At 51.2% G+C, this 13,047-nt stretch overlaps 1 protein-coding gene across 2 annotated transcripts in view; it reads right to left on the bottom strand.

Moving 5' to 3' along the window:
• The window catches only part of RFX2 (regulatory factor X, 2 (influences HLA class II expression)), an 87,206-nt gene that overhangs the window by 38,250 nt on the left and 35,909 nt on the right, over window positions 1-13,047 (bottom strand). For both annotated transcript variants that reach the window (XM_004689306.2, XM_004689307.2), the window contains exon 2: window positions 1,288-1,400. In XM_004689306.2, the coding sequence (XP_004689363.1) occupies window positions 1,288-1,392 (105 nt within the window). In that variant the 5' untranslated portion in view covers window positions 1,393-1,400. The remainder of the gene's footprint in view (window positions 1-1,287; window positions 1,401-13,047) is intronic.

The following is a 13,047-nucleotide window of genomic DNA, read 5'->3' as shown; positions in this document are numbered from 1 at the left end:
TGCTGTGACTCAGAAGTGCAGGATCACACCCAAGGCTTCCTCCTTCCAGCAAGGGGACAGTGTCTCGAGGGGCGCCAGGAAGGGACGCTGCCACTGTGGCGGGGGGTGGGGCTGGATGCATCTCCAGGAGGAACCGCAGCCCTAGAAGGCCAAGGTGGCCAGAACAGGGCCCAGGGCCCAGGGCCCAGCCCGCTGCTAGGGCGGGCAGAGGCATTCTGGCACAGGGGTGCCCGAGCTTGGGGCTTGGTGAGAAGGACCTGGGGGAGCAAGGAGCGGGGGGCTAGCAAGTCAGGTTCAAGCAAGCAGGGGGAAGTCAGTTAGGCTGCACCCGTGTCTGGCCATGCCACCTTAGCATGGACGTAGGGTTGCCATGTTTGCAAGAAAGAAAGGCTTCACAGGCCCCACTGTGCAGTGTCAAATGAATGCACTGCTTCAGTGTCTGTCTTCGGTTTCGTCCAATTGTGGGCTTTCCTTTTTAATTAATTTTCTTACCTTGTTGTTTTCGGACCGTATTTGACTTCTCCCCTCATGTGCAGTCCCCATGGTTCTCTCCCACCACCCTGGCACCTGTGAACTATCGCTCCATCCTTTATACTCTTCCCTCCCGTTTGATGCCTTGAATTGCGGTTTTTCCTAACCTTCATAAGTCCTAAAAAAAAAAAAACCAACAAAAAACCCCTGTTCCTAATGGTCACTGGGACCTCTGCACAAGCTGGGAGCTTCTGGTCTGTGTGTCTGTCCCCGGGTTAGTCTAGTGTTATGTTGTGTCTAGATGTTCATGTCCATTTCACGGTGTATTTCACTCAGTGGTGTAAGTCCCTAGAAAAATCCACTTGAAGAAGCCTTAATGATTAAAGATTCTTTCCACTCTAAAGCTAGATGAGACCTTGACCAAACTGTAAGGCTTCTGACTCACTGTAAAGTCTCTGTGTGAAAGGTACACGGAAGCTTCCACGGTAGAAAAGAGCACGTTACGCTGGGGTGAGACGTGGTCGCTTTCTAAGTCTGTATCATTGACTCCGTGGTGGGGCCTCTTTAACAAATAGTGAAAAGCCCAGCGAGGCGACACGGGGTGCAGAAAGCGTGGCCATCCCAACAGCAGCCCCTTGGGGCCGGGACGGCCAATCAAGAAAGTAAGGCTGGCTCTCTGCTGGTTCGAGCGCTTCAAAACCCGAGGGGCCAGCAGGGAGGCCTGGCCTGTCCCGCCCCGGAGGGTGGTGGTGGAGGTGGGGGGTCTGCTTCCCAGGTGTTGAGGGAGGCGGTGTGAGGAGGGGCCCGGTGAGTTACCTGTGGGGAGGCTGGCACAGGCTGGGCCACGGGTGCCTGAGCTGCTGCCGAGGGACACAGAGCCACGGAAGCTGGCGAGTCCGAGCCGCCCTCCGAATTCTGCATGCTCAGCTCTGAAGAAAGGCGAGGAGAGGGGACGGGTGGAATCAGCAGCCCGAAGAAGCGACCTCAGACGCATACAAGGGAGCGGGACAGTAATTCCCTGCAGCCTTCACAGGGCACATACAGGAACCTGGGCTCTGCTGGGTCAGTACAGGGTAACGGTTTGCCCCACTGTGCCACTGAAAGGGAGGGGGAGGGCAGGGGAATGTTTTCCCAAACCTAAACCCTGAAGGCAGCCCTGCCGTGCCATGGCGCCACGTAGGGGTTCCCCAAAGACAGGCCAGAACTTCTGTGTCTCCCTTTTCGAGCCTAATCAGGCTGAGTGACTTTGAAGGGCTTATGCAACTGTTGGCTCATTTGTCAAACAACCGAGACCCTCGGGCACGCCTGCTGTTTGCGGAGCTAGCATAGCACAAGCTGCACAGGTGTTGTAGGCGGGTCCCCACCCCACGCTGCTAACGTTGCGGAGTCCTGGGCAAGGCGGGCTGTGGAGAGCCTCCCTGGCCCCATCCACTCAACGCCAGGAGCGCCCTTTCCCCAGGTGCTGACAATACTGCCCAAGTCCGCTAGGGACAGAATCACGCCCAGGTCAGAACAGCCAGCCTAGGGAGAGAAAAGTATCAGCAGAAGTAAGGAAATAGACATCTCCTCTGGGGCCGGAGAGGAGCCCTCAGGAATATTCCAGCAAGTGAAAACTGTTTCCTGTTCCTAGAGATCTTTGTCCATAGGAAGCATAAAAGTTTATTTCCTGGCCAGAGAGAACATACAGCTTTCCAAGGGATAGCTTTAAAACTCTCCACAAAACACCAGCACAAAGCGGCAGGCGGCACAGTCATTCTACGCAAACACTGGAAGTAAACAGTCTTCACTGTGGAGCAACCAGCCCCCGACCCAGTGACAGTGCTGGAGAAGCCGTGAAAGAAGAAAGCTGCAGAGAGGCGGCCGGCACTGGGTCAGGGCCATCTGTCCATCCTCGGTTTCTGCGGGTCACCTCCAGGAGTGGGGTCTCCCGGCCCCTGTCTCCAGGGGGCTGGAGCGGCTGGCGGGACACAGTGCCAGAACTCTCACATCTATTTCTCTCTCACTCTAAGAGCTCCCACCTCGAAGAGAGAGTGGGGAGAAAATGAAGAATTTTTTAATTCAAGGAAAAACTGATATAATGTAGCAATAAGATGCTAATTCATAATGAAATATACCTGAGACCTATATCATACTATGCACCGACGCTATTTCAGTAACAGAATGTTTTTAATTAAAAAAGCTTTGTACTAGAATAAAACAGATCTTAATTATTTAATATCATGAATATAAAACATAAAATGTTTAATTTAAAGATTAAATTAAATCTCACTGTTAATATTAAATATTTACTATTTAATTAAAACATTTAATTCCTTGATGTCCGTCAGTGCCTTGACTCCGTTTCACCACTAGATGTCCCCAGAGCCACGCAGGGAGGTTCCCTACTGAGCTCTCAAAGCAGGGGACTGCGCAATCCCCGCGGTCTGTTTCCTTCCTTCCAGACTGAACTAACTGACCTTTGGAATTATTCTGCTGCAAGTTGCTTGTTTGAGATATTTTATTTACATTTTCTCTGAACATTTAAATCAGTGATTGGCACACTGCACAGCACTTTGTTCCTATCTAGTGGGTAACACAAGTGATCCCAGGGGAAATAATTGGACCGGAACTCTTCATGCGAAGGACCCACTGCTGAAAAACAGTCAGACTTCCCTGAGACCTGTACTGTTTCACAGGCTCAAAAATTTTTTCTCTTAAGTTTTTTTTTAATATTTATTTATTTGTGCATACAGAACTGGGGTGCAGGCTAGAGGTGCAGGGGCAGTGAGCGTATTCACCAGAGACAGAGTGGGGAGCAGAAAGGGCCCACTGACGACGAAGCACACTGCTGAGGGGAGCAGCGGGCGGGTCAGAAGAGGTCTGAGGAGAAGTCTGCTGGCTATGTGGGTCACCTCCTGGCAGGGATCAGACTCTTGCTTTGCAGGGTTGTGCTTTAACCCGTTGCGCCACCAGGAAGGGCCCTGGAGTTTCAGTTTTATTTAAGCTCAGAAAGCACATGAGGAGTGGGGCTAGATGGTGGGCCCAAAGCCTCTTCCCCTTGCAAGCAACTGATTACCATCCAGTGTGTTCATGTCACCATGTTCATGTTAATGTGTTCCTTCGTTTAACACACTGTTGATAGGCACTGTCTGTAGTTACGACACTGGTTCCCAATTTTAGCCCAAGGCTCCACGAAACCTCTCTGTAAAGGACCGGAGACTTTTTGGCCCATCTGGTCACACTGCAAGTACTAGATTGTGTGACGAAGTCACTGCCAACACCTGAAAATAATCCTGGTTGTGTTCTGACAAAACGTTATTAACAAAAAACAGGACCAGATTTGATCTGTAGTTGTTGCAACTTGGTTCATATAATTTGGGTTTGATAAACTGATACTTAGAGGTGGGTAGAAAAACCCCACTGCATTCAAACCTTGAGGTCGCAGCCCCAAAGTGCACAGATCTTGTGGTCTCATCTCACCAACACGACATGACCGGTGGGGCCACAGAGAGTGACTCAAACTGCAAGATAGAGCTCTAACGTGGAAAGACAGAATGATCAAATGGAATAAAATGGAAAAGGAAATGGTCTGAAGAAAAGCAGTAGTGTGCCTGAAGCATATGACACCACCAATGACACGTATTCACCAGCTACTGCAACCCCAGAGCCCAGGCATCGCCCTTCAGTTATGGCACAATGGACAGATCGCTTGGGGACCTGCAGTCGACTGCACAGCGCCTGCCTCCAGATTCACACCCACCTGGAATTTTGGAACATGACCTTATCTGGAAATGAGGTCTTAGTAGATGTATACCAAGGAAAGAGTGGAGACGAGGTACACCGGCCCTAAATCTGGTGGTGGTGTTCTGACAGGAGGCAGGAAAGAAAACACACAGGAAAGAAGGCTGTGAGAAGACGGTGGCAGAGAATGGAGGATACAATTACAAACCAAAGGCCACCATGGATTGCTGGGACCACCAGAGCCCAGGAGAGGAAGGGGTCCACCCTTGAGAGAACATGGTCCCATGGACACTTTCTAGACTATAGAACTGTGAGAGGAAAGATTTATGTCTTTCCTGTTAGTCTCCTGTTTTAATGTGGCTTAAAACAAACATTAAACTTTGAATGGCAGCCTCAGAAAACCCAGAGAGGGGTAAGATGATGAGGTGCACAGTAGGACACGGGCGCCCAGCAGACAATTTCAGCGCAGTTCTGTGTGGCATGCCCAGCTCGGGCGGCTGGTGCTTATTCATCAAGTGAATGAATATTTTAGTAACCCCTAGTATGACATCTGACACTGAACTATTTTTTTTAAGCACGTAAGAACTAAGGTGTGGGCCAGTGGTATGGGATAGAGGATGAGGGGATAGAGGATAAAGGGTGAGGATTCACTGGAGACATAGTAGGGAGCAAAACAGGCAGATCTACTGAGATACACTGCTGAGGGGAGCAGCAGGTGGGTCAGGAGAGGTCTGCTGTGCCTTGAAGGTCACACCCTGGCTGGGGATGGAACGCCTGTTGCAGTGGCTGGTGTTAGCTCGATAGCCCTATGTCTTTAGCCCACTAGGGAGGCCCCTAAACTGAATTATTGATGAACCCAATAAAGACCATGAGCTATGACAAGAAGTAGGAAGTTGTGACCCACCCATAATCAAGGAAAAAAGTTAACTGGAATCAAGCCAAGATTATCTGGGTGATATAGGTAAAATAGATGCTAAAAATAAACTCAAGAATTTAAAGGAAGTTTTATGAACTATGAATGAACATATGGGAATATAAATTGAAGAAGAGAAACTATAAAAAAGAACCAAGCAGAAATTGCAGGGTGAACAGTACAGTGACGGAAATGAAAATCTCACCAGAGGTTTAACAGCTGACTAGAGATAGTGGAAGGAAGAGCTGGTGAATGTGAAGGCAGATCAGTAGAACTTACCCAACCTGAAGAACAAAGAGGGAAAAATGAAAAAACAGCTTTATATATATGAAACTGGAGTTCCAAAGAAAAGGAGAGAATGAGTACACACACACACACACACACACACACACAGAGTAATGGCCAAATAGCTCTTAAATTTGGTGAAAGACATCAACTTGAATCTCCAAGAAGCTTGAACACCCTGAGAAGGTTCAAAAACAAAACCAACTTAGGTGTCTCATGGCTAAACAGCTAAAATAAAAAATAATAATGGAGAGACAATCCTGAAAGAAGTCAGAAGGAAACTGCCACCATGGTCGGGGAACAGTGGCACGGGTGATGAGAGATTTCTGCTTAGTGTCAAGAGTGCAGTGGAATGGCGTCGTAACATGCTGGGAGAGGGGCTGGCTCTGTCCGGAACTTTCCAGAGTGTTAGAGGGACACATTCTCCATGGTGACAGGGTGTTCACACATGGACTCACCACTGTCAAAATCTGCTAAGTTTGCACATTGAGTGTATGGAAATTTTAACCTAAAAACTCTGGGAAGCTAGAGTGGCAGCAGAAGATGGGAGCAGGGGTGTCGATGTACAAGCACAGGAGGTGACAACTGCAGAGGCTGGCGGGTTCATGATACCGTGTGTCAATTTTGTAGATGTGGAAATGTTCACAGTGAAAGGTGAAGCCAATAAAAACCCCTCTCGACTGGTTCCAGGGCCTGGGGGCGGCCAGCCAAAAATAGAACACAACCCACCTCCCAGGCCTGGCCTGAGCTGGCCAGGTTGGCCCCAAGCTCCCCACGGCTGGGAAACTCCCAGTGTGCTGTTTCTAAGTTGTTTCATTTTCCTTCTGGTCCAAGATGAGGGGAAATAAGGTGGGAGGAAGGTGCAGCGTGGCTGCAGCTTGGCCGGTGCCCTGTGCCCTGCCCCCCACGGGCCCGTGCTCAGAAGATGCTTCTGACCTGCCACCGAGCCCAGCTCACTGCTGGATTACCTGCTGCGGGTTTTCAGCGTGAAGGACTGAAAGCAACTGTAAGCAGCCCTGGATTCCAGCCTGGATGAATGAATCTGCCCAGGCACAAAGGGAAGAGGCTTCTATTTACAGGAAAATACTCTGGTTACCTAGTAACCAGTAATGACAGGAAAGGAAATGCAGAAAAAGCTGACAGCAATTTCTGGGCCCTGTTCCTGGCCAGGCGCTGACTCACCCCGACCTTAAGCAATCCTCTTTCTATTCCTGTTTCCCCATATGCCAAGTGGAGGGATCACCCACCTTACATCGGTCTGATCAATATTTAGAAGACATTTTATCATCTTTGGGGTCACTAGGGAAAAGTGAGCGAGGCAGTTTTAGTTACCTGTGTTCTGACTGGCTAATTAGCTTCTGCTTTGGGGAGTCACAGGGCCTCTTACAGATGTTCTCCCCAGGCCATCAGGTTATCCACTCCTGATACCTGGGGGCATCCAGATGGCACCAGGGTTCACTGGCACCAAGAAAGCAATTAACTTCTTCCCTGTGAACAAGAAACAGCAAGCCCAGGATCCTCTCGAGCGAACTAGTTGCTCCAAACCCTGATGCTTATGCTTGACGTTTCGAGTATATCAAGTCCGCTTCCTTACCTTGGATCCCCTTCAGACTGGGGCCTGGTCACAGTTTGAAAAAGCCTTGTGAGGTCCGGATTCTGTATCTACTCTCCTGGCTGGCATGTGGCCCCCACTTGGCCCTGCTTGGCCCAGCACCAAAAAGAAACTGGTAATTTAGAGAAACTAATTGTTCATCTCCTTTCTGGAAGTTGGATTCCTAAATCGAATCCCCCACGATGGCAGAAAACACATCCTCCTTCACTTCTGGATCCCTCCCAGGACACTTACTCTAGAGGCACTAATGCGGGTTCCCACTTGGACTAGAGCATTCTCTATGGGGGACAGAGTGGCATCTCTGGTCCCCACCCACTTGATGCCAGGAGCACCCCTTCTCCTGCCCTCCTGAGACATTGCTGAGTGTCCCCAGTTGAAAGCCGCTGTTCTAAGAAGCCCTTGAATAAAATTACTTTGAGGACAGCTTCAGAACAGGAAGAATAACAGTGGGCACCCCAGTGGTCTGGGCATGAAACCGTTACCATCCTGCCAGCCAGAGAAGAGTGTGGAATTAGCAGGGAGAAATGACAGGACCCTTGAAAGGAGCCCTGCTATTTCCAAGAGTATCAGATTTCAAGGGCAACCCATTATTCCTGCTTTGCCTAAACCTTCTGGGCATCCTGTCATTCCTCAATCCATTTTTAAACTTTTTCTTCTGCAGCGATAGACTTTGAAGCAGCAGAGCTGGCTCCAAGTTTCTGTGGAATAAAGTATCTTCAGAATTCAAATTCCTTTTCTTTTGGTCAGAACTGGGCTTCTGTTCCTGTTTTCTTTTTAATAGCCAAACCTTCCTCCTTTCTCTAGCAGAGGAGCAGGGCTGAGTCCTAGAAACTGGATGCCCAAAGGGCTCTAGGCAGCACGCAGGGCAGCAAGGCTGCCAGCGCCCAGCTGTCCCCTGAAGTCGAAGGCTCATGTCCTCCGTGACAGGGGACAGGCCACGCTGAGTGGCCCCTCTCGACTGGGAGAACACACAGCCACTTCCCCTTAAACAGACCCGTGGACTTCTAATTGTCTACTCCGTGGTATGGTTACCTTGCCAGGGTGGGGTCTCATTTTATTTACCACTGACACTGCTGTAAATTCAGGGGAAATGTGAGTTATACAACCACGCAGCCTTCACTGACATTTTCACCCAGCAAATACGCTTTTGGCAGGCAACCGATTTTATCACTTATTAGTAATAACTTAACATCACAAAACTTGGTTTCCAAGAAATGGAAATTCTCCCCTGCTTGCGGGGAGGGGTGCCCTGAAGTTCATCACATCAGAGGGAATGGAAATGGTGCAGAGCAGGAGATTGACGTCAGCTGCTTATCTGTCCCAGGAAAGTGGGAAAGCGGAGTGTTGGGCACTCACCCTGTGCACACGAACACATGCACACACACCTACACAAGCACACCGACACACACAGCACCACACACATGCAGCAACACCACAAACACACAAACCTATAGTCACAGACATGTGCACACACATATGTCCAGGGAGACCCATGGAACACACACACAAAACACACACATACCTACGCCTACGAACACGCCAATGTACAAATACATGTACACAAAACATGTGTGTGCATGTATGCGTGCCACAGGCGAATGGGAGAAAAATGGCGAAATCACCCATGAGACTCCAGGTATTTTTCTAGTAAACTGGGAGTCGACTACTCCCAACAGAGGAACAGCGATGATTCTTACAGCAAATAAAGGAAAAAGGGAGAGAAGCACATTTACCTGTTTGCACATGTGCACAGGGAGAAAAGCTCAAAATATTGACAACATCCTCGTGCCAGGACTCTACTCTGCACGTGTAGCCCCGTCCCCCACTTGCTGACGCACCTCTCACCCCAGAGAAAGACAGGCAGCGCCTACGCATTGGCCGCGCGCCTCCCGCAGGCAGGCGGCCCGCTGGGGCCAGGTGTGGGTGTGTGGGTCAGAGCCTCCCTCTCCCGAGGCACAGCCACTGGCCGCTGGCCCTGCCTTCTGCCCAGAACCACTCCGCGGACACCATGGCCCGGCGTCACGTCTCTGCTGGTCTGGCGTCTTGGGGAACCTGCGCTCCTTCATCTGCCTCTTACACACGCCCGGGCCCCACCCCTTACGCCAGGGTCTACCGACGTCTTCCCGGACAGCTTCAGGGCTGTCTGAACTCGACCTCTCCATCGTGTTTGGTGTTGCCACATGAGACGCTCTTGCCCTCATTTCTGGTCTTTTCCTCCTGTGATGGCCCTTCTCAGCTCTCACCCTGTCCCTCTTTGTCCATGGCCCTCCTTTGGTCCTCCCCTCCCATCACACTCAGTGTGGTGTCACCAATATGTCTAACCTTGCGTGGTCACCAGGCTCCAGATTCCCATTCCCAGCCATGCCCCGACCCCTCAGATGCCCCCACAAGCCCGAAGGAGCTTCCCCTCATACTTTCATTGCTTCTGTGTTTCTTCAGTCAGTGGACTTTTCAAGTAACTACACAGTTCCCTCAGCTTCGGGGCTCAACTAACTAACTGCCGTCCCACCAGGTGCCACCTGTCAGGGACCCAGCGCCTCCCTGTGCCACCACATCCCTGAGTCTCTCCCCTCACCCCCGCCACTGACCGGCATCCTGCAGATCTCACAGCAAGGGCTGCTACAACTCTAACTGCCAACATCGGGGTCAAGGACACAGTGACCAGGTAGAGGGGTGGCTCACCTGGGCGAGCCACACCTTCTGGTCGTGTACTCAGAGCGGCCCTGCCTACCTTCCAACCTGCTGCTGGATCTGAGCTCCATCAGGAAAAAGACATGAAAGTTTTTGATATAAATAAGAAACGTGCAGCTTCTGAACCAGCGTAAGTAGGCGGGCTGGGGAGGAGAGGAGCAGCGCACACGTTGGACCCAGACATGGGCAAGTTCACATCTCAGCTGTCACTGGCTGAGATCATGACCAGGCCTCAGGGGTGGGAGGACGAGGTGGAACCATGGACAGTCCTGCATCACTTGAGGAAGCTACGCACTGAGAAATGTGTCAGTGCGTGTTCTGATGTGCGGCCCTCACAGAGGTGTAAGTAGGACCCAATGGGCACAGCCTACTGCGCACCTGGGGTTCTCTGCTGGGACCATGATGAGCACAGTAACGAGATTAAGCAAGCACTTGGGAGATGTTACCATCAAGAGGACTGGGGCACAGGCCTCGGGGAGGCTACAGCAGGCGGGTAGTTAGAGCAGCTACAACGTCCCTAGGCAGTAAGACTTTGGGGACCAGCACTGTATATGGCTCAGCTGTTGACTGAAATGTTGCGAAGCGGCCTGATGCAACTGAGCAGAAGGGAAGAGGGGTGAGAACCCAAAGATGCTCAGCAGCAATTTGGGCCAGACTGGCCGAGTTGGTGGCAAGTGTCCATGTTATATCACCTCTGCGGAAGCCACTGCATTGTGGACGGCGTCTGAGAAATGACGACAACCGAGGCTCTGGGGGATCGAGCCCACGGCCACGCCGCCCGAGGAGGCAGCACCGGCTCTGAGCTGGCGCTTCTCCCTTTCATGGCAAGGGCACAGGTTTGGGCAGGCCCCGGACTCACTGTCCAGCTCGCCTGCTCCCTTCCCAGATAAATCACTTCCCATCCATGCCAAAGAGAATCTGAAATAACAACACAAATTCAGCTTCTCACTTTAGAATGTGGTGGAAGTTAGGGTCCCCTGAATGAGTTACACGACCCGGCTTGGACTTGGCCCTTTTGCCTCCTATGTGGTTTAAAAAGTAACTCTTGGCTCCTCCATGGAACTGGAGGGAACTCGTAAATAACGACTCGGTCGCTGTTCCCATAGGCAGCTTCCTGTGTACATAAAGCCGTGGGTATTTCAGAATTGGTAACACCCCAACTTGCTTCCTGACCAACTGTGCACACGCGGTGCCCACTCTTACTCCCACCCGACTGCCGCCATCTGTTTTCCGTCCTGTTTCCATGCCCCGCCCTGTGCCCTTGTAACCTCACGCGCTCCCTTGCCCACATTCCCTCTCTGCGTGGGCAAGCCGCGCCCTCCGCCGCCCCATGCTGGCCTCTGCTGTGTGTACGCTTTCCCTGTCGCTCCATGGAGAAAACCCGTCTGCCTCTCATTTCTGAAGAGATTGTTTTAAGGGCACGACTACTCCTGTGTCCCCCCAGTCGAATCCAAATTGGATTCTACACGCCGGACGTGGGCAGGCGGGCTAGTGGGCTGCAGGCCGGGGCAGGGCGCTGCGCGGGCTGCCTCCCGTGAGCTTACGTCTCTGGTACCCGCCTTCCGGTGCAGTATCTGCATGGCTCGTGGTTGCCATGACCGTGGAGAAAGGTGCTCCTGGCGTCAGGTGTGTGGGGCCGAGGCTGCCGCTCAGCACCCTGGGACAGTCCCCTCAGAGCCCAGTCCCCAAAACCTAGAGCGCTGAGGCTAAGAAACTCCGCATTAGCTGGCGCATCTCAGTCTTCCATTTCTCCTGGCAACTGTTACAATGCCAGTTATAACTCACAAGCACTTCCAGGAAAGGCCCAGCAGTGCCTCTTACCCTCACCTGACTACACCCCAGGGGACACCATAGTTGTGGGACACCGTAGAGGCCCTCCTGGCACTACATGGGCACCGGCCAGGGGTGTTACTCAACACCCCACAGTGCCGAAGCAGACCCCATAACCAAAGGTGATCCTGCCCAAATAGTACAGCACCTAGGGCCGTTAACCCTGTACCTCCAGGTTTTAATTTCTACTCACCATGATACAGCAGCCCCTTGAATAACTTCATTCCATTGAAAGCCATTTCGTTAATAATACTGAGGAAAAAAAAGAAATGTCTACTAACACTGACCGAAAGTCTGCCCTCCATGACTTGTCTGGTCATGTTGCTTTGGTCCCTCGTGAGACGCATCCCCAGGACGCAGCCCAATTCTCTAGATATATTTGGAAGTGAACAGGCAGACAAGGGTCTCAGCTCCGTGCCTGCCCCCAGCAGCCTCATCTCTTGCTGCCCCTAGGCCTTTAGGTGTGGTTTCACACAACATCCTGCTGACCAGCCTCAATTTCTCACCAGCCTTTCCCTCTCACATGCACTCTCACTTCCATCTTTCTCTCCTCCACGCCCTCTCTAGCAGGGGCTGAGGTGGAGAATGTGCGAGAACAGTGAAAAGTTGGACAACCCAATGTGCTGGAGGCTGACTCAGTTTGTCCCCTCCATAGCCAGAAGGTGGAGGAGAATTGAGACAGATGACAAGTGACAGGCAGAGTTTCTTCCTCAGGCGCAACAGCAACCCCAGGACCTCTGTCCTGTGCTGAGCTGCAGTTAAAAAAGGTGCCTTTGCTACAGGGTTTCCCAGCCTTGGCGCTGTGGACGTTTGGGCTGAACCACCCTTGCTTGGTTCTGCGGTCCATTCTGGGTGCTACGGATTCTGAGCTGGTGGGTACAGTCCTGCCTGGCCAGTGCTGCTCGACGACAGGAATCTCATCCTACCCCAGGGTTACTTCTTGTCCCCACAGCTGTCCCAGGAGCGCCAGGAGCCATGGGAGATGGCAGTACCTTCTCCACTGGTTCAGGCAGGGGAAACTGGCTTCTTTCTCCACCGACACCACACATAGGGTCTCTCCAGTGGGTTCCTGCCCCTCTCCCACCCATCATCACATTCTTCCCGAATTTAAAAAGCAGAGAAATGGCCTTGATAGAAATCAATAACTTCTGCTTGAAACCACATTACTGGAGGGGCCTTAAATATCTGCCAGCCCGGCTCTTTCAATTTATGGATGCAGGACCTTACAAAAAGATGTTAAGCGGTTTACCCAAGTTGCAAAGCCTAGAGCAAGAGAAGGTAGTCCCATGGGAAAGAAGCCTTTTAAAAAGATTTACATGAAAAATTTTAAATGAGATTATAATTCCTAAAATAAAAAAATAATAACTTGCTTAAACTGGGACTGGGGCTAAAATAAGTTTCCGAAATGCAGGTCATATTGCTCGTGAGGTTCCCATCTTTTTTGTAACTGTCTACAACTATCCCGCTGCAACAGGTTGCAGCAAGAATCATGTATTCTAATTAATCTTCGGGGGGATTTTCAAGT

This window comes from Condylura cristata, unplaced genomic scaffold (assembly GCF_000260355.1).
Source record: "Condylura cristata isolate star-nosed mole 26May11 unplaced genomic scaffold, ConCri1.0 scaffold00025, whole genome shotgun sequence".
Classification (NCBI taxonomy): Eukaryota; Metazoa; Chordata; class Mammalia; order Eulipotyphla; family Talpidae; genus Condylura; species Condylura cristata.
This window is presented reverse-complemented; position numbering and strand designations above follow the sequence as displayed.